The 23274-nt window shown below is 39.5% G+C and overlaps 1 protein-coding gene across 1 annotated transcript in view; it reads left to right on the forward strand.

Annotated features, from left to right (window-relative positions):
• Positions 1-23274, forward strand: part of NUDT14 (nudix hydrolase 14) — a 60424-nt gene that overhangs the window by 32742 nt on the left and 4408 nt on the right. The window contains exons 3-4 of the mRNA XM_032112254.1: positions 9672-9736; positions 14524-14761. Coding sequence (XP_031968145.1) covers positions 9672-9736; positions 14524-14761 — 303 coding nt within the window. The remainder of the gene's footprint in view (positions 1-9671; positions 9737-14523; positions 14762-23274) is intronic.

Consider the following 23274-nt stretch of genomic DNA (forward strand, 5'->3'; position numbering starts at 1 on the left):
CTCTACACCTCAGCTTGTTCTATCCTGCAGGTACCAGTCCTGGGGACAAACAGGAGGAGGCTCTCAAGGCAGGTTAAAAATGAGCATAACTTAGAAGGAGGAGATGAAGGTATCCAGGCTCTGTGCTCTGCAGTTACCTGGCCGAGGGCAGAAATCCCTGGCTGAGGGGAGTAAGGAATGCAGCCCAACAGCTGCGCCAGGAGGTGGCTGCATCCCGGCTCTGGCCACGAGAGCCGGCCGGGGATGGGTCACCAGAGCCGGGCGAGTGGCCTGCAGGAGCCACGGTTGCTATTCTGGCTCGGTGGCTGTAGCAGGCAGCTATGGAGACAGAGTGGAAGTCATGTGCCCTGACCACATTATAGGAGTGGATTAAATTCCTTCTCCTATTTCATATGCCAGATCATTTGGGCTTTATGGAAACTTAATCCTGTATGTATTTTTCTGGTTTATGTCCTAGTGTATTATAAGACACCATGAAATTTAACTCAGATGCTTCCTTTGCACAAGAATTATCACAGTAGTTTTAAAATACAGCTTTTTAACATCCTTATAGGTAAAAAAAAAAAGTTTTTCTTGGGTGGCATCTTGGGTGGCATATGCCTTTTACTTGCAGTGATGTGCTGTTGTTCTGCAAACCTTGTCTATCTTTGTAATGTCTCCTCCAGGGTGTCGATGATGTGGAATTTTCTTGATTATCTTCAAAGATAGTGTGGAGGATAATGCAGTGTTTAAAATCGACTGGAGATAGTTAAACAAACAAAAATGATGGAAAGTTTAGGGAAATAACAGCTGAGAGAAGGTAATGAGGGCTGGGCATGTTCATGCAGAGGGTAGCACAACTGAGGAGAGAAATTACCATTTATCACAAAATGTGAAGGAACGTTACAGAGCAGGCCAGAATCATTTAATTTCGTCAGTAATCAATGGCAGAATGAGAAATTATGTGTGGTGGGGAAAGTATTTTTAAAATTAAACACTAAGAAACTTTTTTTACCAATAAGCAATAAGACAGTCCAGGAAGGCATGTTTTGTAATCACTGTCATTGAAAACGCTCAGGTCTAGGCGTGATATCTGTCTATCAAGGATGCTGTCAGGATAATGATAATTTTCGTGGTATTAGAAGGAAAAAATGTAGTAGCCTATTAGTTTTCTTCAACCCAAGTAATTACAGTATTTGTTTGCATACGATATTTGCAAACAAAATGCACTTAATGGTGTGTTTTTCGTTGTTCATTTTTGGCGTTTTTTGAAGTGAAGACTTGACAGATCCTCTGCTTTTGTGCCAGGAATTCTGCAGGCGTATTTACTGTCTTTTAAAATGAGTTACTCTGTTGTTACCTTAGGATCCAATCTAAATAAAAGCATAGGAAAGAGAGAAATGTTAATGTATTTGATGCTGTAAAGTTATCAGAGAGAAACATGAAATCATAAGCCAAATTTTCAGATTCTCATTTCATCTTTTTAAGCATGTGATATGAAAGCACCCTATAGCATATAATAATCTCTTCTCTGCTGTATCACTGAAACAGGGTAAAATGGCAATAAAATCTTTATTGAGGGCATTGCTTCATTGGGAACTTAAATATTTGCCTAATTTTAAGAATAGAATCCTTTAAAACTCTTACAGCTGAGCAGGTACACAAGAATTTTGGCTGGTTAATCATAAATTTCTGAATAAAGGTTTCTGGTATCCAGATTAGAAGCATCTTGGGTTTTTTACAAGTTTAGGGATTTAATTTTCTAGTGTTTCCAATAATATGCAAAATAAATGAATGTGTTTGTTCTCTTATATTCTCTGAAATCAGAGTCTTCCCTCTGCTTTCGTGTGATTTTGAACTAAACCTGTTCTGTGTGAAGGGTGCCAAGAGTTTGTACATGGGTTAGAGACAGTAGCATGATCATGGCCTGCATTTGGGATTGGTAAAAATAATCTTAGGAAAGCTAGGAAATGTTCTGCAATTGGAGTGTCTGTATTTTATTATTTTAGCTGAAAATATCTCTTGCAAAAGTGGAAATTATTTACACATTATTCTAGAGGTAGGAAAATCTGGGAAAATGTGAACAGCTACCAGTTTCTCACTGATGGTAGTGAGACTGTGCAGTTATACCTGGCAAAAGGTTGTGTTAAGCACATCATACTTGGATTTTGGTGGGTAATAAACAAAGCTGCTGGTTTTCCTTACCTTAGTGCAGAACACTTGAACTGTTTGTTTTGTGAGCTGTCCTTGAAACCTGGTGTTGTTTTAAAACTTTGACTTTTGCCATTTCAGAATGGAATGGAGTCGTCCTTAGGCCTTTTAGGTGGATTATTCATTGGTCTTACTATGTGACAGTGTTTATAAATGGCAGTTTCACAAATAATTAGGAATTGGAACAAAAGCCCATCAGGCTCTGACATCTGTTGCACATAATGCCCATAAAGCTGTATTCAATCAGATAAGTTAGCATAAAACCTGAATTTATTTATTAAAATATTTTGTTGAAAGAATCCCATTGAGATGCAATGTGTCATTTCCAAGGGTATCCTGGGATACTGGCCAAGATATGACACTTAAGGAATGTTATTGAGAGCAGCATGCTTTGATGTCTCATTTATTTTGCAGTTGAATTTTCTTTTTATTTTTTTCTTTGTTATACGAAAATAGGTTGCTGAGAGAATTGTTTATTCCAGAGAAGTTGTCCTGATAGTATTCTCTGGTTGGCAGTACAAATTGCTACTTTACAAGTAGGTATAAATTGTGTTTTGAAAGTGCATGTATATGGGTTTACTACCGCTTCTTAGTCCATTTTTACGCTGGTCTGATGATTAACCAAACATATGCTTCCTGCTTTATGGTGTCATGAACAACTTCCTGCTGCAGTTCAGTTTACTGAAACCAACCTTCCTTTTGATTTTGTCTAAAGTAACATTTATTTTCTTAAGCATAAGTGGCTCACCACTTTTTTCTGGGTTTATTTAGTATTAAATATTTACGTTGTATTGGAGAAAGCATTCAAATTTCATCAGAATACAGAAGTCTTTTAGACATCTCTAATTATCTATTGCCAAATCCACTTTATCTGTGATTAGTATGAAAGGGTGAATGTTTTTGTCAGGAGCTTATAGCTTTGCTTTTGTAATAGGCTGCATTTTAAGCAGCCAATTGGATTGGTGTTGGCTTTTGAAAGATGCAAAATGCTTTGAAGGAAGACTTAAATGAGCCAGTAAAGATTGTGCAAGCACACACATTTAATCTCAGGACTATCTGCATTGTAGTTAAAGCTCTGGGAAACTAAAGGAATTGCTCTGGAGAATAATCAAAGGGCACAGCTTTATTACATCTCTGTTCCAAAAACGAAGGGGCTGTTTTCTCTGGCTTAAGGACCTGGGTGCTGTGCTGATAAAAGGAAGAACACAGCGCTTTGGAGACCACATTAGAAGTTTTCAGGATGTGTCCAGCTGTGAAATGGATGGTTAATTTGAATACAGAAGTGACACAGGATCTATATACAATTTTTTCTTATGGACATCAAAAATAATTTTGAAATAAGATGAAGTAGGCCCTCTTGAAGGTCGACTCCTCCCAAAGAATTGCTTTGGAGTGTTGGCTCTCTAACAAGTTTAGGTGGTTTTTGATTATCACTTTAAAATTGAAAGCACAGTCATTTTAGATTCAAACAAGAAAAGGACACATGTTTACAAACGTGAACGTGGTTTTGTGGAGACCTTACAGCACCTTCCAGGATCTGAAGGGGGCCCACAGAGAAGCCAGAGAGAGACTCTCTGTCAGGAGCTGTCGTGATAGGACAAGGAGTAATGGGTACAGATTGAAAGAGGGAAAATTTAGGTTAGCTATTAGGAGGAAATTTTTTACTGTGAGCGTGGTGAGACACTGGAACAGGTTGCCCAGGGAGGTTGTAGGTGCCCCAACCCTGGAAGTGTTCAAAGCCAGGTTGGATAATACCTTGAGCAACCTGGTCTGGTGAGATGTGTCCCTGCCCATGGCAGAGGGGGTTGGGAGTAGAGGATCTTTAAGGCCCATTCCAACCCCTTAGCATTTTATGAACGTACTTTAATCCTGATCTGGGGTGTTTCTCGAACGTAATAGTTTAAAAAGACTAGATGGAATTATAGTCTTGACATGGCAAACTATGAATAATCAATTTGTCAACCTTCTATGAACAAAGAAAGCCAAATTAATATAAGATCAAGAAGAAAAATTTATACTTCAAAGCTAAAACAATTATGGGACTTCTAAATTATTTATTTATATATTTTCTTACTAACTTTTCATCTAGTATGATTCATAAATCTTGACATTTTCTCCTTTATGAGCATTGTGGGCAAAAATATGAAATATATGTTTTATATTCACATGCTCTCCAGCAGAGATGAATGCATCTCTAAATACTTCTGTGGTTGCACACTACATTTGATTATTTTCTTCTGATTGTATCAAAGGGATTTTTAAAACCAAATATCTGTTGAGAGTCAAAGGGGATTGATTAAATCACTTACTTGCTTTTATTCCTGCATGCTATTTTTGTGTCTCCTTTTGGAATCTGCCATTTCTTTGTCTTCTTTGAGAATGAAAACTGAAATACTGCAGGCTCTGTATTAGTGGTATTGAAGGGGTTTTGATAGTTTGTTTTGGTTTGTTTATTGTGTTTTTTTAAAAATCATACATCATTAGTTCCTAAAGTCTCCCCCATGGAGCTGAGATTATTGTTTGTAGGCAGCACTTACTGGTATTACAGGCTTTAAACTAATTTTGAGATACTTTTTAACCTTTAAAAGTAGGTGAAAGTAGCTGAGGTTAATAGCTGAGAAGTCCTGGCTTTCAACATTGTCAGTCTTTTTTTTAGGTGCTTTATCTTCCATTATTCATTTCTGATCAGAGTTTGTGTGTGTCACACATATGCCCATGCTTGACACAAGCAGCTCCTGAGTTGCTCTTACAAGGATTTAAGAAAGGTCAACTTCTTTGCCTGTGTTACCTCATCAATTACTTAACATATTAGCATTTTAGTTATTAGTACAAGATTGTCATTGAAAGTCCTCATCTCCAGCCTTGAGAGTCTTAGCTCAATGACAGAAGTACAGGAGAGCCTTGTCCTTGTCTTTGTGATTGCTATACTGTGGGGATTTTCTAAAATTATTTTTTAGTTTTACAAATTCACATTTGTAAAGTCAGCATTAAAGCCACACCTAAGAATAAAGAAAGACTGAATCAATCTTTATTTATTAAAGGATTTTGAAAATTTGTCTCATGAAAAGCAGTTAGTAAGTGTCAGCAGTTGCATGTGGATTAACTATAGCCCAGGTTAACAACTGTCAAATCATGAAGACAGATTACCAAATTGATGACTACAAGGCAAAATTGCATGACTACCTGAAAAAAATAAACTATAACAAAAAGCAAAAAAACCCCAAACCTTTGGATAAAAAAAATAACCCCAAAAAACCACCAAAAAATCGACAAAGCCCCCTAATCCCAAAAACCTTCTTTCAAGTATTGGAGCTCTAGAAGTACATATTTAAGAAGCTGTGGCAAAGTTTATTTGCTGATCTCAGTTGCTAGGATGTATTTCAAAAGAATTAACTTTGCATGGTCCATATGTGTGTGTGCACATTTTAACAGGATGTCAGTTTTCATCTGTCCCCTACCTCAGAACTGCTGTGGTCAAATGCTGCATGTCTTGCGTTGCTCCATGAAACACCACCTTCCTTTCTCAGGTTTGAGAGTGTGAAGTTGTAGTATTTCTAACTAAATGTCTGCTGAGCTGGAATATCACAAAGCATCGGTTACTGTGATTTCAATAAATACAAAGCTGTACTGTGTTGGGGGAAGGAAAAATGTGGAAAGTAGTTTTCTATGGCACACAATGGAGTCATTTTCTGAACTCTTCTAAGAGGTGTTTTCAGCTGTAGAGGTTGTATTCCGGTGCATATTTTCTCTTTTGATAAGGGTCTTAGAGGAGGAATTAAGGTTCTGCACTCTTTATGTTGCAGTATCCTTGGGTCAGCTGTCTGTAATTTCTGCACATTGACTTAGACAGTTTAGGGAAGTCAAATATCCATCAGAGGATCCTAATACCTATTTCAGTCAGGGCTTTTTTGAAGTTTAAATGGTTAAATGCTACATGACAGCCTTGACTGAATAGTTGGAATCCCTTTCAGAAAACATTGTGTTATGGGCCAAGACCAGACACACTTCAACTGCAAACTTTGAGTACGACAACAGCTTAAGTACAGGTTAAATACTCTTTGTATGTGACATTTTAGGTTCACATCTTTCTTAAAATGTTTTTAAGCTACTCTTAATGTTCCTGTATTTATAGAAAGAACAATATTCTACGTCATTGCACAGTAAGCTGTTTACATGCATGATTTCTTTGGGAAAAACTACTGTAATTATAGTAGTGATTTATTTCATCTGTAAAGGGAAGCTACTGCAGCTACTGCAGTGAGAAGTTGAGCTACTGCATTGGGAAGTTGAGCATGAGGCTGGGCTGAAGGCTGAGTAGGTCTGTGGTCTTCAGCAGCTCCGAAGTGTGTCTGCACACACCCTGTCATCTCTTACTAAGTTCTTTTTCTGTTTGGTTGTCGTCCCTAATGCAGCTACTGGCAGATGTGTGGAGGAGCCAAGTCTCCTTCATTGATCAGTGGCATTTACATTCCTGACCTCTCCTTTTACACCTCTGATTTCCCTCAGAGTCAGCTGCGGGAGGATTAGCCAGCAAAGATACACATCTGTGGAATATGGTAAAAGTGGTAATCTGCCACACAAAATGTAAAGATTAGCGGGTCTAAGCTGAGACAGTGTTTCCTTAGTGCAGAGGTGTTATAGCTTGTTTTAAGGCATGGATGGAAGCTTGGGATTTATCATGATCCTTTTATATCAGGGTATTCTTTTCCTTTGTAAAATATAAAAAAAAAAGTGGTCTTGTGCTGCTGTTTGAGACATGGGTGTGTGAAGCCTTTTGCTGCATTAGGACCTTTGATATCCATTTTAGGTCAAATTCTTGTCTAGGATTACTATCTCTTTTAGGAAATGTGGCTGAGCTTTTTTTCTTTTCTAGTGCTTCTGTATGTTTTTTCCCAAATGTGCAGCTTTGGCTTAATTTCTTTTCTGTATCTTTTAGTTGCAGAGATTCTCATGAAAGTCCTTGTGGATGTTTTAATTTTTTACGTTATGTGTTTACTCCTCACTTTAAAGCTATGTATATAATACCCTAAAATAGGTCTGGTTGTAATCTTTTGAAGGGAATTGCCTTGAAACATCAAATACCTCTGTAATACCCCATGGTATGGTACCACTGAAAGATGTACTTGGACCTACTAATGGATTTGTAGTAGTTTTTTTTGGTAGCCTGTATCATCCATAAAAATAGCAATCTCAAACTAATTTTGTAGTGAATTCGTTGTATGGTGGTTTAAAACTCTGGAAGATAAGTACTTTCCTCATAGGCCAGACCAAACATCTGAACCCACACATTTGGGTCATTATAAGGAAACCCATTGAAAATGGGAGTGAAGCTCCTCCACTTAGCTCAGTTGAACTGTCTTGCTCTAACTTTGTGTAATACTCAGATAACTGTCCTGAATGCAGCCCTCAGTGGGTTTTCAGAAGTTACAGACCTGGTGACCTGTGGAAATATTTCATGTTATGTTGTTTCTTGTGAACAAAGAAACAGCAAATGGCATTCCCTGTGTTACACCCCTCCTAAGAAGGTAAAATTCTGAACTTTCTCCTCCATGACTCTCCAGCTCTGACAGGAAATAATAGAACTTGTGTGTTGTGGTTTGTTAAAAAATGTAAATTTCTGTTCAAAATTGTTTGTCAGTCTCTCAGAAAATTAGAAGTAATTAAATAGAAAGTTCTACAGATTTGTGCCATTTCTGTACCCTCTCATCTCAAGATGGTGTGAGAAGCAGACAATTGTAATAACTTGCTGCTACTCCTTTCCAGCTAATTTGATCTTGTTCCTTAATTCTGACAGATTGTTTTTAATTTTCCCATCTGTTCCATAAAAATCTCAAGTGATTGACTCCTAGGAAAAAATAATGTCTAATAGCTGAGCCATTTTTAATGAGTTAGTATGAGTTATTTAATGAGACGTGCTGAAGAAGGCAAGCCAAAGGAAAGATTGGGCCTGGGGTGGTGGATGTAAAGAAAGGTAAAGGGCAACCATCTGCTTCAGGAAGCTTCCACTCTCCTCTTCATCAGCAGTTTTAGGCTGCTGCTCTCTCCAGTTTCAGGCAGTGCCCATGGACAAAACAACAAAGGTTCAGTAGCAGTAATTCCTTTTTCCCTTTTATTTAGTGCAGTGTCTGCCCTCAGACAGTACCGTTTTGGGGAGAGGAACAGTCGTGAAAAGGAAAAAAAAACTCAAAGAATAAAAGAATAATATTTAAGTAACCTTAAAAATGTTGTGGTCTGTGGTTTAACTTCATTTCTTCCAGCAACCTACACAGACTCCCAGGTATTTCGGAAAGAACCCCAGTGCCAGTAAACAGAGTGAATGTTCTCCTCCGGCCTCTCCGAAGGCTAAAACCTTTGCTTTAAAATTGCCTGCAAATGGCATATCCCAGGGCAGGAAGCCATCAATATGCAGTACAGGTCTTTGAGAATAGCAACCATGAATATAAATGCTAACATCTGGACTTCTCCCTTCTGTTTTGGTTTTTATGTATTATTATAATAAACATTAACAATCTTTTTAATAATCATCAGATAGCATTTTCTTTGGCAGCTTGAGACTTCATTATTAAATCAAATAGTGAGAATAAATATACAGTTCTTTTACAAGGAAAGTTGAAAGTTTGACTCAATCCTGCAAATATGCCATTGTGAGTCTAATCTATTGTAGAGTTCATAGAATAATGAATTAACGTCTCGATTGCATACAGTGAGGCAGAACAAATGAGAGAATGCAGCCATGGTAATGAGCAAAATATACACTTGGGGTTTTTTTGGCAGTGGGCTACCAGCTAAGGAGGAAAACTTTTGTCTGCATTTTCTTAAACTAGTAAAACCTGAGAGTGTGTTAAGCAAGCAGAGAACATCAGTACTCTACACATCCAGAGCATGTCCAAATACTCAGGCTGTCAGGTGTCCCCATGACATTTATTGCAAGCAACCATGAACCACTGAATGTAACAGTTGAAGTTACTAGTTTAAATTTGTACAAAATCGTACTTGGATGGTGTCTGGTTTGAAACCTGAGCTCAGCAAGTAGCTACAGATAGGAGATGCTCTGTGCTTATACAGAACTCACTGGCTCTGATTGAGACTAGACTGTGCCTGAGGTTTTGACTATCCTAATTTGAGACTGATATAAGGGAACATATGTTTTCATTTGCTATCTAGTATCAATATTCTTAGACTGAAAGAGAGGGTAGTGGTGGTGTTCCTGTTGGGAAGAAGGAATTGATTGGTGCTTATTTTCATACCACAAGACAAAAGTGACTTAATTTTGAGTAAATTCTCATGGGCTTTGGGAACATGACCCATTATCTATCCCTCTAGATGGATTTTGGACAAGGACCTTGTTGGGTTGTGGCTTTAGTAATAAATCTTACATGTATTTATAGAGTTGCAATTAAATTCACAAGATGTAAGTTTAATAGTTCTGCATTAATCCTTCATAAAGCGTTAATCTTTTGGTTTTTTATTTTCCTCCTCAGTGTGTCAATCCTGATCTTTAATACTTCTCGGCAGTGCTTTGTTGTGGTGAAGCAGTTCCGCCCAGGTAATCCTCTTTTTTAGATTTACTTTTGCTCTCTAGTGAAGCAAGCTTTTAAGGGTTTAGCAGTTAAAAGTTGGTGCATCTGTGGTGATAAAATCTTTGTTCTATATTCTGTTTCTTTGTATGATAGCCCATCCTTTTCAGTCAGTCAGAATTTCTAACCAGGGAAATTTCCATTACAGATGAAACAAATGATCAGGGTAGTCTTATATTTTGCTTTTGGGCTGGTTATTGTCCTCTTTTGGATGAAATTACAAACAGCTCTACAATGATCGTGCAAGAAATTGCTTTAATTTGAAGTTCCTTCTTGACCTACTTGTACAGAAGCACAGTATTTTTCTTTTTGTTTTGTCTGAAATATTCTTTTTATTTTTACTGTCTTGTTGTGCATTGTATAGTTGGGAATTTAAAATGAGGGAGATTCAGGACTGTATGCTTTTTCCTCAGTATGTGGACAGCTTCATTTTACCAGTTATTAATTTAGGTTAATATACTTATTTGGTTTTTTTCTGAGTTTTTGTATCAGTTATTTTAACTCAAAGCAGTATTTACTTTCTGGAAGTTAAAAAGGAAATGCATATTCTCTGCATGTTAATTAAAAGAAATCAGAAGGTATTTCACTGACTGTTGCTAAGAGACCGTTTCGAGACTGCTCGTGGTAGACTTTAGAGGAAACTTTCTAGGGTAGTGTCACACTGCCCCTTCTTACCGACAGTGATTACAGCCTCTGCAGTGCTGTGCAGCAGTGTTACACTGACAGTGCATCCTTCTCATGAAGTGTTAATTGCCTTGTGTAAAGTGTTTGTTTATCTGTTCAGCACTAATCCACTGTCTTTTATTTGCCAGCGAATAAAGGGTTCCTGTAGCTGTTGCTCTCTTTGAGGCAGTTTTCGGGAGAAGCCTTCGTATGTGTACACATATATATTAATTTATATATATATGTGCTGAGCAGCAACACATTCATTGCATTATCTGTATGGAAGTGTCAAATCAGCCTCAAAAGAGTGGACTGTTTGTGGAGTTAAACCATTCCAGAGGCTGGAGCTGCTCAGGCACCTGGCCGTAGGCACAGTGGTCAGTCAGACACCCCACAGCAGCTCAGTCATCACAATCATGCCCTGACATTACTCACGTCCCTATATTTATAATTATATCTCCATTCCATGGTTATTGTCTGCCCTGGTGCCTGTTCCACAAAGCAAAGACAAAGGCTGAGGCTTTTCTCATTGCCAGATCCTACCAAGATCCCACCAGGAAGGCGATCACTCGTTGCTGTGAGTGAACAGCTGCCGCTCGCTCTCCAGGCACGTCCCCTGCACGTGTGCTGGTGCCATGTGTGCTCGTCCTTCCCTAGGCTGTGCTGTCAGGAGCAGCTTTTCCCACTGATGTCTGTGGTGCTTGTAAAGGCACTCATCCCTCCCTGCCCTTACATTCCCACCCCATTCCCTTTGGCAGCAGCAGCCCTTATGCAGCCACAGCAGAATGGCTGCAGACGGGAGGTCTGAGGATCAGGCAGCTGAAGGAGTTCATGCTGATTTGAGGGGTGGCAGGAGCACACAACCAGTGAGGCAAACAGTGTGCTCTGAGCTTAGATCATCTTGAATGATCATGAAATCACACATTTGGGAGGAGCAGAGAGAAGAAAGTTAAACGTGTATCTCTGTATATGTTCCTCACCCATGACTAATTTGCAAAGGTATTCGTCAATGCTTATTTTGGTAGGCAATTGACCACACATTTTCAAATATAATAAAATGATATATTCCTGGGAAGGGCTGGAATTAGGACCTATGAGCATGTACTCTGGTTTATTCACTGTAAGTATAATGACCTTTCAATGGATTGTGATGTTTGTTTTTCCACTGACTTAAAGTAAACAGTATCAAAGATTTGAATCATAAGCCCTGTTCTGTTTCAGGACGTACGGAACACCAGTGCAGTCAGAAGTTAGAGAGGAGCCAGCACCTTCCCCAGACAGCCAGACCCCATTGGCTCCTTAGTCCCTACTGCTGTTTTCTTCTGTTTAGGGGTAGCAAACAAGTCCCTATATGTATCACCCACAAAGGCTGCTTTGAGTAACAGTAGTGATCTTATTTGCTCAGTTTGGTTGAGCCATCTATCCTTTGTCCCACCTTACAGAAAGGAAGGTGAGAACATCAGTTCTACTGGAGTTTCCGCTCTGAGGCTTCTTACAGCTGAGTGGCTCCAGGGTAATTAGTTCGATGTGGATTCCACCACTTCCTTAGGAAGCCTTTTCCAATGCCTGCCAACCCTTTCTTTTGTCATTCTTCCTGATGTGCAACCAGAAGCTCCTCTGGGCACAGGTTGATTCCTCGCCATGCTGCCTCTCATGGCCGTGTCCATCTGGCGATGAAGGAGATTGCCCAGCAATGAGGAAGTGGCAGTTCCTGGCCAAGGAAGCATAGGAAGACAAGGGAACAGTGGGACAAGTGGCTGGGTGACTGTGCTGGAGCTTCTGGATTCTGCTTTCCAAACTCTTTCTGGATTTGCTGCAAGATGACAACCTGTGATGAGGAAGAGGAGAGGTTTCCCTCTGAAGAGTGTGCATTAGCCAGTAGGTCACACACTGCTTTTCCATCCGGTTTTTTATCACCCTGTGCATCACTTGTGCAGTCAGATTTGCACCTTCAAGAGAGATATGGGAGATTCTCTGTTCCCTGATATTAGCAGGCAGCTTGGCTTTCTAGGCTTTGCTTATCTTAGAGAGAGAAATTGAGTTTGAGCCTTTGCAAGCCAGGTGATACTAAATTCATAATCAGACTCCTTGGTGAATGCTCTAATACTTGGGCTCTTAAAGAAGTGGCTGGTACTGCTTCTTTTCTTCCTTATCTACAGAGAAAAGCTGTTCCTGGGCTTGAAGTGTGGGCATATCACAGGACTTTGCTCTGAAGAGGACTGCTGGATTACGTCCTTCTGGGAGTGTAGGTTTTGATCTGCGTAGAGCCCAGTTGTGCTGAGGGAGAAGGAGAACGGCAGGTGCCTGATGGAATGACAGGATGGATTTCAGGGATACAAAAGACTTTTACACTTTTAGGTCACATATTTCATATTTCTGTACCCCACACTCTTACCTGCATTCTGTTTTAATGCCCAAAGCCTTTAATGAGATGTGTGTGTTGTTCCTTTGTTTAATTATCTGATACGGGTATGTCAGTACTGAAAAAGAAATAAAACTTTCAGAGGATTTGGCTCGTCACAGAGAAATCTTAGATGTGGTTGTCATTTATGGTAATTTTCCTAGCTTTTAGAAGTTTTTGGAATAATGACAATAGACACCCTTCAAGGAGCTGTCCCTTAGAGCTGGCAGGGAATAATTTTTTTTCTGGCTTCATGCTGTGCTTTAAAAAGAAAACTGAGCTCTAATTCATGTCTCTCAAGTAAGAAATGGAAACTCCTATCTGTACCTGTTTGAATCTCAAAGACCTGGATGTACCCATGACAAGCAGCTTTGAAAGTTTTGACTTCTGGGGAAAGATTAGATTTTGGATATTGGACTGATCTGACATCTCCCTTTCAAGTGCTGGTCTTGCTATTCTACACTTCTGAGGTGTCAAAACAAGCATTGCAGAAGGAGCCCAGGCACAGATTTCTGGGGTGTAGACTCTGCCTCAGAGACCAAGTGCTTAAGAAGTCACTGTGGTACTTCACTGTTATGCAACATTTCTCTAGAGACCTTTTTTTAAGAAATACCGAGCTAATCCAGTACCTGGAAGGACAAAAAGTTTCCTATTAAACCTGAGTTCTTTTATATCAATTCTGCAAGATTTAGAATGGGAAATAAAAGAGAAACTAATTTGAAAACCATGTTATGTGTATGTGAAATATGCATGTAAAATATTTTAATGGAATAAAAACAGGTTCAAAGTTTAAAATAGTTTCATTCAAGATGGTTTATAACACTCTCTTGGAAACCTTTCATGAAAAGCAAGGGGACAGACATAAGGAAATTTCAAGGAACAAACAAGTGGAATTATACCTGTATATTAAATTTAAAACTATCTAGAGTTGTCTGTCAGTAGGGATTCTTCGTGTGTTGACATCCAGTCCTGCAGTTCTCACTCAGGCAAAACTTCTGTTGACATCAGTGGGAGGTTTTGCTTAAATAAGGACTAAAATCTGACATTGGCACTTTCTTTAGGAGTGCATTACAGTGGCAGCTGTTTGTAGATTAATTCAAGAAGTCTTTTTCAGACTCCACACAGGAATCTGTGCAAGGAACTATATGTTCAAAAGAGGATTTTTTTTTTTCCAAACAAACATACATGCTTTTCATACCCTTTCTAAATAACAGCTGAGTTGACAGGCTGAAAGACTCATCATTGTGCACATGGTACTTTATGTGCAACCCAACTTTCATGCAAGATAACTGCATAGTTTAAATTAAGTCCTGATACCCGCATTGCCCAACAAATGGAAGCTGTATGGTGCTTCTGGCACTTAAATTTCTTGGATGAACTAGCTCCCCTTTTCAATTTTTTTTTATTTTAAGGTGTGCAGGAATTCATTTCAGATGATGTTAGTACCAATAAGGGTTTAAAGAATAATTTTATGGATGTGGCAAGAGAACCTTTGTTCTTTAAAATGCCAGTTTTGTGTGTCATTATTTTAGCAGATAACACAGCCAAATTCCTCGTTACTCTCAAGTACTCTCATGGTTGTGAATTTTCAGGCAAAATTTGTCTACCACCCTTTATTCTACTTAATATGAATAAACTAACATTCTGCCCCTTGTATCTTTCTCCTTTGTGTTTTGGGGTTTTTTTTTAAAGCTGTTTACATGTGTGAAGTAGAAAGGCATCATCCTCAAGTCTTTCAGAATCAGGACAAGGAGAGCTTCGCTTCCCTGGAGAATCCCTTACCTGCTGTGGTTGGAGTCACCTATGAACTCTGTGCTGGCATTGTGGACAAGCCAGGCCTTTCTTTAGAAGAAATTGCTTGTGAGGAAGTCTTGGAAGAGTGTGGCTATCGCGTTTCCATTGCAGACCTCAGGAGGATCACTTCGTACAGGTAAATAGCAGCAAGTTAAAACACCTTGCATTTCATTGTTGCACAGATTGCTGAAGTGGCCTGAATGTTCCCTCTTCCCTAATTTAAGCAGTGTGTTGGAGGAACATGGACATCTGAAGGTACAAGAAAGGTATAATTTTTAGCAAGTGAGAGGAGTATTTACAGAAATGTCAGGAATTTTAAATATCATATAATCAGTATGTTAATTATGGGATTGAATTTCCGGGAAGAATCGTACTATTGTGACTTATTCCAAAGACTATTAGAGCAGGGAAAAGTTGCATTGGGCTCTTCAGAGCAGTTTGTTACAGCACTAGAAAACAACCCATCCTAACTATGGTAGGTGTTTTCCGTCTCTGATTCTTATTGTTCAGATTAACAGTAGAAACTGCCCAAGATGCTCTCTGATTAAGCTTTAACATGATTTTGCAGAAGCATGAGAACCTGTGCCACTACATCTCTTCATAGTATTTAGTGTGTAATTAAAGCTTCTTTGAATTGGATAATAATTATTGTTATATATGAAGATTTTGCTGATTTGACTGAGAAAATTATTACACTGTATTTTTGCAGGGTTTCAAATAGTTATTGAAATAGTTTTTAACATGTTTTAAAATATTCATTAGGAGTAAAGGGGAAAATTAATATGTAAGTGGAAAAATAAAAAATGTGAGTTGTTGGTGAAAAAAAAACCCTCAACAGAAACTTTGCACACGGCTTTAATCCTATTATATCTCATTCCCACCTTTTAGTATTGTTATCCAAAATGTATGTATGTTTGTATTTTACAGAGAAAGCAGCAGGTTTTTTACTTTCTTTATTTTACTTGACATCTCCATTGAACTAGGCCCTGTCATTGGTTTTTAATTTGGGAATTGAATACAAATCCACAGCTGTCAATCCTGGCAAATGTTATTTCCTGCTGGATTAACAAGCAGTGCTTCTGTTGAGGGGAGGGGGTGAATCACAGGAGCTGTCTTTTACAACTCATTGAAACCAGATTAAGGGTTTGTTCTACTGAAAGAAAAAGTGTCTTCCAGATTTATGAGCAAAAGCTGTCTATAGAATTTCATAGGCTGGGTGACACTGACAGGCTGCTGCATGCAGATATATAAATATGTGTATGTATGTATGTGCATACAAATGCAAAACAGGAAAAGTAGAATACAATTTCTGTAGCTGTAGGAGGTTGTAACTTCAGTGTAGAAGTTTAACTCAATATTAACGATTTTTATCTGCCTAAAACTCTTATGTTGTGGTCTTGATAAATGTCTTTGTTTGTTACAGGTGGTTGTTCATTCCGTTGCCATTTTTTTTTTTAATTGCACTGACTTGTGAAGAGTGTATACAATTTGGGTTTTCTTTGCTGAGACCCTTGCAAAGGGCTCGTAATCCTCCATTGTCCATGTGGACACAGCTTTCTGCCCATGGAGATCCATGCTGAAGTCAGAAGGGCCTGTATAATATTTACATTTTTAAATTAATGTGAAAAGTCGAAGCCTCAAAGATGATATTTTACAGTTTTTTGTTCGATTTCCCATGCTCTATATTAGGATTTTATTCTCAATGTTTTGGTATTCCCATTAGGAGTGTCCTGTTCTTTCTCCCACCAAGGATTGGCATATCTTTCTGATTCTTGAGGATTTGATGCAAAGACAGGAAGTAATCGGTTGCTTTATGGTCTCCTAAGGACATTTTTTCTGTAATGGCTTTATTACATATAAGAATTCCTGGGCATTTTCCAAGTGTAGCAGGTTTTTCCAAACGGTCAATGCTGCTGTTTCATGCTGTGGCTGTCAATACAAAGCACAGGCATAAAGCATTGCATTAATGCATATGCATGCCATTACAATTACAGTGCATCCTGCACTTCTGCTCTTATCTGCCATCCCAGCAATCTGTGTAATAGTTGCTCTGCATTATTTATTGACCCAGTGCCTCAGGTCAGAGTTTTGGGGGGCTCTCTCTAGATGGCTCCTCTTCCGAAGATCAGCCCGAGCCGGACTGACACCAGTTGTGACAAATGTGCAACTGTGCTTTCTCTCAAATCTGATCATTCCATGGCGTGTCTTGGAGGGTTTTGGCATTCTGTCTGAAGTATCTTACCTGTCTGTACCACAAGCAACTTTTCCCTCATGTCTTGCCTAAATTTCTCTTTCTCTACTTCAAGACTGATACTTACTACTCTGTCCCCAGTGGACATGAAGTACTTCTGCACCTTCCACCTATTTGTTAAAACATGTTCCCTTAATTTTAATTTTGGCCTATGCAAAACTATTTTAGTTGATTTAGTCTTTCTCTTTAGATCATGTTTTCTAGATATCTGATCATTCCTTCTGCTGTCCTCTGCCTTCTCTCCATCTGGTCTGCATATTTCTTAAAAACTTAGTGCCCAAAGTGGATCACAGTACTTTAGTGGGGGCTTTCCTAGGTAGAGTGGAAGCATTATCTTCCCTAATCTCACAGATCATTCTTTATACTCTGGAGTTTGTTGTTTGTCTTTTTTGCAGAGGCATTACATTACTAATATAATTTGTCTTCCACAAGGCCTCCCCTATCTCAGAACTAGGAATTGAACTTGATGATCCTTGTGGGTCCCTTCCAACTCAGAATATTCTCTGATTCTGCATTGTCATTCACGTCCTGTCCATATTCTGTGTCATCACAGCCTTTGATTTGAAAGCAGGGAGTTGTCTTGTATTCCTAATGACACCCCTTTCTGGAATCATGGTCATGAGAAGGAAATTGCCTACCTGGAATAAAAGCAGGAGTTGAGCTAGACCTGACAGAAGGACACAAAAAGCTGAAAACACATCAAATGTAAAGGGAGAGATGGTTTTGGCTGGGGTGGTCAGTACAGTTCTGTGCCTAATGGATTAAGAAAGATAGCAGATAGACAATTCATAGGGAGAACTTAGACTATGGGGAAAGATGGAATAGAAAAACCTTGAGTGGAAAAAGAGGAAGAAGAGATGAAGGAACAATGCAGAGAAAAATCATAGACTGGGAACTAAATGGACCTGGGGAAAGTACATTGATTGTGGTGGAGAATAATTCTCTGTAAGGAAATGAGGAAAGTACTCAGGCTGTATTCAACTTTGCTCTGTTCTCAAGCAGTGGGAACTGTAAGGGTTAGAGGCAATCTGAAGATACCAGGGGCTTTCCTCATTTATTATCAGGGCCTGTAGCAGTGGTTTTGGGGGATTTTTTTAGTGTTTCTCACCTAATCTGGAAAGTGTGAGCCCAGTCCTGCCACGGGTAATTCCTACACATGCAGGTAACCCACTGGACCCCATTATTAAGCTCTGTTGAAGCTCCAGTGACTTAATACTCATCACATAGAAGTCAGGCGCTGAATTAAGCAGATCTCAGACTTAATTACCTTGAATGATCCACAGAGGAGCTGTGGAGTCAATGAGGAATCAGGAAGGAAGGCAGGAGCTGGGGAATTTACGCCATTTGAGTAAGAATCTTTGGAACAAGTTGTTCCAGCAGCAGGAGGACAGTACGGTGTGGGTGAGTGAAGGAGGCTAGACTGGGGGCAGGTAACGAGAAACACAAACATATTTAGAGGGACTTGACTGGAGGAGGACAGAGGAATCACACTTCGAAAGTCAGAAATATCTGTTCCTATTATAGAAAAATGCCAGACAGGAGGTGAATTGAAATGCAGATGGTGCATGTTGCTTTGTACATAGAGGAGTGATCATTCTGAAAAGAATCTGTATTGTTTGCAGCCTGTGTGGTGGGTTTCTTCTCATCATCACTACACAAATTTCTACTTTTGTGCTTGGCATTCAGTAACTTCATTTTGGTATTGCAAAAAGTTCGGTTTAAATTATGGCAGCAGCTAATTTACTTTTGGAGGCTTCCAGAAATTTTGGTGGACGCTGGTGTCTTGAGTTCTTGTCAGTTGTATGTATGGCATCAGTCAAAAATAGCATAGGTGGTAGATGTGAGGGGTGTAAAGGAATCATTTTGCTCAATAATAAAATAACAAAATGAAGCTAATCCTATCATAGTATAATTACGAACTGAGGGTTCATGAAGGCTGAAGGGTGCAAGTTAAATTGTCCATTAGTAAAAGCTCTAAAAGAAATCTGTGAGCTTCCCTTAATGTTTGGGGTTTTTTTCACAAATGCAAAATTTTTTAGGTAAACAATTTACCTTGGACTTACTCATGTATCAGATATAGCAATTTTTCTATCTGCCATGATCTCCCAGCAGTTTTCAGATTGAATCCCATGTGCTGAAATTCATCTGTGAGTTAGTTTCTTAGGATGAAGTACTTCCAGCTATCTTCCTTGAGACTTGTTTTCTTACAAGACACAGGCAGGGAAATAAGTTGTTGATGATGATGATGATGATGATGTTATTGCTATTGCAAAGTATTTTCTTTTAGTTCTTGAAGCTGTTGGTTTTCTTGAAGAATAATTGGACTTCAATAACACCTCAGAACATCAGAGTTTCTGGTTCAACTTCCTTTTCCCTTCATTACATCCTTTTATCCCAGAGACTGTAAAAAACTCTTGGCTCTGACCCGGATACAATAGGAGCTGTAGGTTCTCAGCCCTGCTGCAAAGAAATCAGATGGATTAGTTTAAAGGCCTGGCTGTATTAAAATAGGTACTTACTTTAATCTTCCTACATTTGATTTTTTTCCCAAAGTGTACAAGACGAGCATTCAGAGAATTAATATTGGATGTTCCAATTACTGTGCCATGGCTTTTAGCCTCTGTGCAATGAGGTAAAAATGGTTTGTATTCACAGGTTTTTATGTAGAAGGAATAATAGCCCTGAAAATGTTGGAGTACATTATAATTAGAAAGATCACCTGCTATTACACCTGTTGGGTGATGGCATAATGTAATATAATTTTATGTTAATTACTTCTGTGCTTTTTTCCCTGCACCTGCTGCTTATGATGTCAGAACTGTACAAAGGTCCTAAGAAGTGACAATAGGAGCTGCATGTCACTGATCATCAGTTTACATGTTGCATGCCCAACTGGATCTTGATTTAAGCATAAATAACAGAGATTTGTGTCACATTTATTTGTAAACATGAATTATGTATTCACTCTGTACCCAAATTCTGCATCCAGATGGCTTATGTCTTATAAAAGGATATGTTTCTTTCAGGAATTTGCACATTAACTATGTAAGATTAAAACAAAAAAAATACATATATTTCTGTGTTGATAGGAATGCTGATTGTTTATAGATTGTGTATTTCTTTAATATTAACACATTACAAGAAATTTAGCCTTTAATTGCTGTCTGTCAGACGTCTGAACTAAAGTAATAAGTCTTCACAAGGATAAGGCAATTTATTTGTTCCCCATGTTGCAGCAGAGGAGTAGAATATAAAGTATTGTTTCTTTTCTCATACATGCTTGTTTCTTCAAATTAGAAGTTTAATATTTATGCACATGATACTTATGAATGAGATAATTGGTTGGCATAGGCAAGCACCCAGACATGAGAAAAAGGCAAAGCTAATCTGAAATGCAAGCTTTGAATTTTGACCCTGATTACCAACATGTTTGTGTGTGGACATGCAAACGTGTGTGCACACTCAGTGTGAAGAAAAAACTCACTGACTGTTGGCAATCTCAATCTCATTTGTGGCTTCAGACACTACTAAACCCTTTTTTTAAGCCATAAGATGCCGTTTCTCCACCTCTGATAAAAAATGTATGTACTGTATCTTTATGCTTGTGAACTTAGATAGGACGAGTGAAAAGTCCCATTTTGTGAGCTAGATTTCATGTGCTGTGTACTTCCTCATGCATTTGATAAAAGGGAAGAGTTAAAGGCTTTTTGGTAGCTGCTATTGCCGTTTTCAAAAACAGATTGGAGTGACAGTCTGTCTCCTGTGTTTCCCCTGGTCTGAGAAGGAAGTAGATGGAAATACTGTAATTAAAACCTGGTGCTGCCAGCCAGTCCCACCCCTGGACGGGAGGTGAGACGTGCTTCACAGTCATTCTGCAGAAGCTCCTTCTCTGGTGTGATGTTGCCTAAAAGTGTGTTGCCCAAGGCTTTAAAAGCCATAGCATGATTTAATCTCACTGTTCAAGTGTTTTATTCAAAATGAAATACGGGAAGGCAGCATACAATCTTGTTTTGATGTGTTAAACTTACATGTAAGTTACTATTGTGATGAAAACCATACGGCTTTGGTATCCTTACTTTGACATGCTTACATTCCTAGACGTGCTGTTGTCAAAGGTAATGGAGGTTTCTAACTGTCTGAAGTAATGCAGAAAGTTCAGTGCTAATAGTGTTTCAGGGTTTAAAATCTCTCTGTTGAAATTACAGGCCTTGTGAGCTTAAGCCCTGATGACTTGACAAGGAGTATTTGTCAGCCATGTAGCTGTTAATTGGAGTGACCATAAACTCCTCGGAGGAAACTGATCCTCATGATAAAGAGGCAAGGAAAACCGAGCTGTGTTTTGTGCAGATCATTTGCATTTGTCCCACAGTGGCAAATAAGTCAAGCACCGTGCAGACACATCAGAATACAGCTGGAACAGTCAGCTAGGTCAAGCCAGGCTTAGTAGGTCTGGGTCAGTGTGAGCCGTGATATGCCGGGTTTGGGCAGCACGGTGCTAAACTCTGGACTGACACCGAAGCCTGAAGTCTCACCGTGGACTGGTGCTGAGTTCAGACCTGCTCACCCTCCCCCCACCCAAGCCTCTCTTGTCCCAGGAAGGCACCTTTATCAGGAAGGTGGCTTTCCCAGGGTGAAACTCATCACTTGCAGCTCGGGTGTGCTGACCCCTGTGATTTCCACAGATGCAAAGCTAATGAATATAGCTGTAATCTGTTAATAGGTGACTCATTTCAGACCATGGCAAAAGTGTTTATTTGTAGTGGGAAATACTGGGGTAAGGAAAAGCGTATGTTACAGATGTGGGACAGAGGAAGATGGTAGCAAAAAGAGGAGTATAAATATGAGTAAAGGCACATCAAAATTCCTTAAGCATCATACTCAGAAAGTGCAGGTAATTATGAAAAAGCACAGGAAATTCCTAGTGACAGATAAACCTGAAAGCACACTGCAAACGTAATATTTCCTGTAGCCTATGCACCAGTCAGACCCACCTTCTCCCTCTCTGCTCTCTTCCTCCTCTGCACCAGTACCCAAAATCATTGCAATGTACAATGTTTTGCAAGGTTATATGGAAAAACACTTTATTACTTCAACCAGAACAGCTTCAAAGCAACAAACCTAACTTCTGATTTCTATAAAAGCCAAAGGTACTAAGACAGACAAAATGTGAATAGCATTGATTTTTGTGCAATTTTCTAAGGACAAGCAGGATACATTAGCAGTCTGGAAATGTCGTGAAAGACAGCAGTAAGCAATACTGGAGAATATTTAATTTAATAAAGGGCAGTCCATATGGATCTATGCAAAAATGATCAACTGGCAGTGTAAGCCAGAGCATTTAGAGAATGAAATACCAAGTGAAAAAAGGTACGATATTTGCCTCTTGCAAGAATTAAAGTATATTTCTGTATCTTTCAACTTCTTTCTGAAACCATTGAAATGGTCTTTTAGAATCACAGACTAGTAGAATATACTGAGCTGGAAGGGACCTACATGGATCATCAAGTACAGCTCCTGACCCTGCACAGGACACTGCAAGGGTTGCACCATGTGCCCGAGAGTGTTGTCCAAAGGCTTGAGCCCTGTCAGGCTTGGGGCTGTGACCACTGCCCTGGGGTGCCTGTTCCAGTGCCCCACCACCCTCTGGATGAAGAACATTTTTCTAACATCCAACCTAAACCTCTCCTGACTCAGCTTCATGCTGTTTCCTCAGGTCCTGTCACTGACCATGAGAGTGAAGAGATCACTGTCTGTCCCTCTGCTGCCCCTCGTGAGGATGTTGAAAACCCCATTGAGGTCTCCCCTCAGTCTTCTCTTCTCCAAGCTGAACAGACCAAGTGACCTCAGCTGCTCCTCATAAGGATTCCCCACCAGACCCTTCACTATTCTTGTGGTCTCCTCTGGATGCTCTCTAATAGCCCAACATCTTTATAATATTGTGGCACCCAAAACTGCCCCCAGCACTTGAGGTGAGGCTGCCCCAGAGCAGAGCAGAGCAGGACAATCCCCTCCCTTGCCCAGCTGGCGATGCTGTGCCTGATGCACCCCAGGACACCACTGACCCTCCTGGCTGCCAGGGCACTGCTGACTCATGTTCAACTTGCCATCGACCAAGACCTCCCTTCCCACAGTGCTGCTCTCCAGCCTCTCATTCCCCAGTCTGTCCATACATCCAGGGTTGCCAACCACTGCAGGTGCAAAATCCAGCACTTGGCCTTGTTAAACTTCGTATGGTTGGTGATTGCTGATTTTTAATTTGTTGAGGTCTCTCTGCAGGGCCTCTCCACCCTTGGGGGAGTCAACAGCTCCTCCCAGTTTAGTATCATCAAATCGGGAGGAACTGTCAACGCCCTTGAGGGAGATTAGTTAGACAACAAATTAAAGCAGTGAAGATGTTT

Source organism: Corvus moneduloides, chromosome 6 (assembly GCF_009650955.1).
Source record: "Corvus moneduloides isolate bCorMon1 chromosome 6, bCorMon1.pri, whole genome shotgun sequence".
Taxonomy (NCBI): Eukaryota; Metazoa; Chordata; class Aves; order Passeriformes; family Corvidae; genus Corvus; species Corvus moneduloides.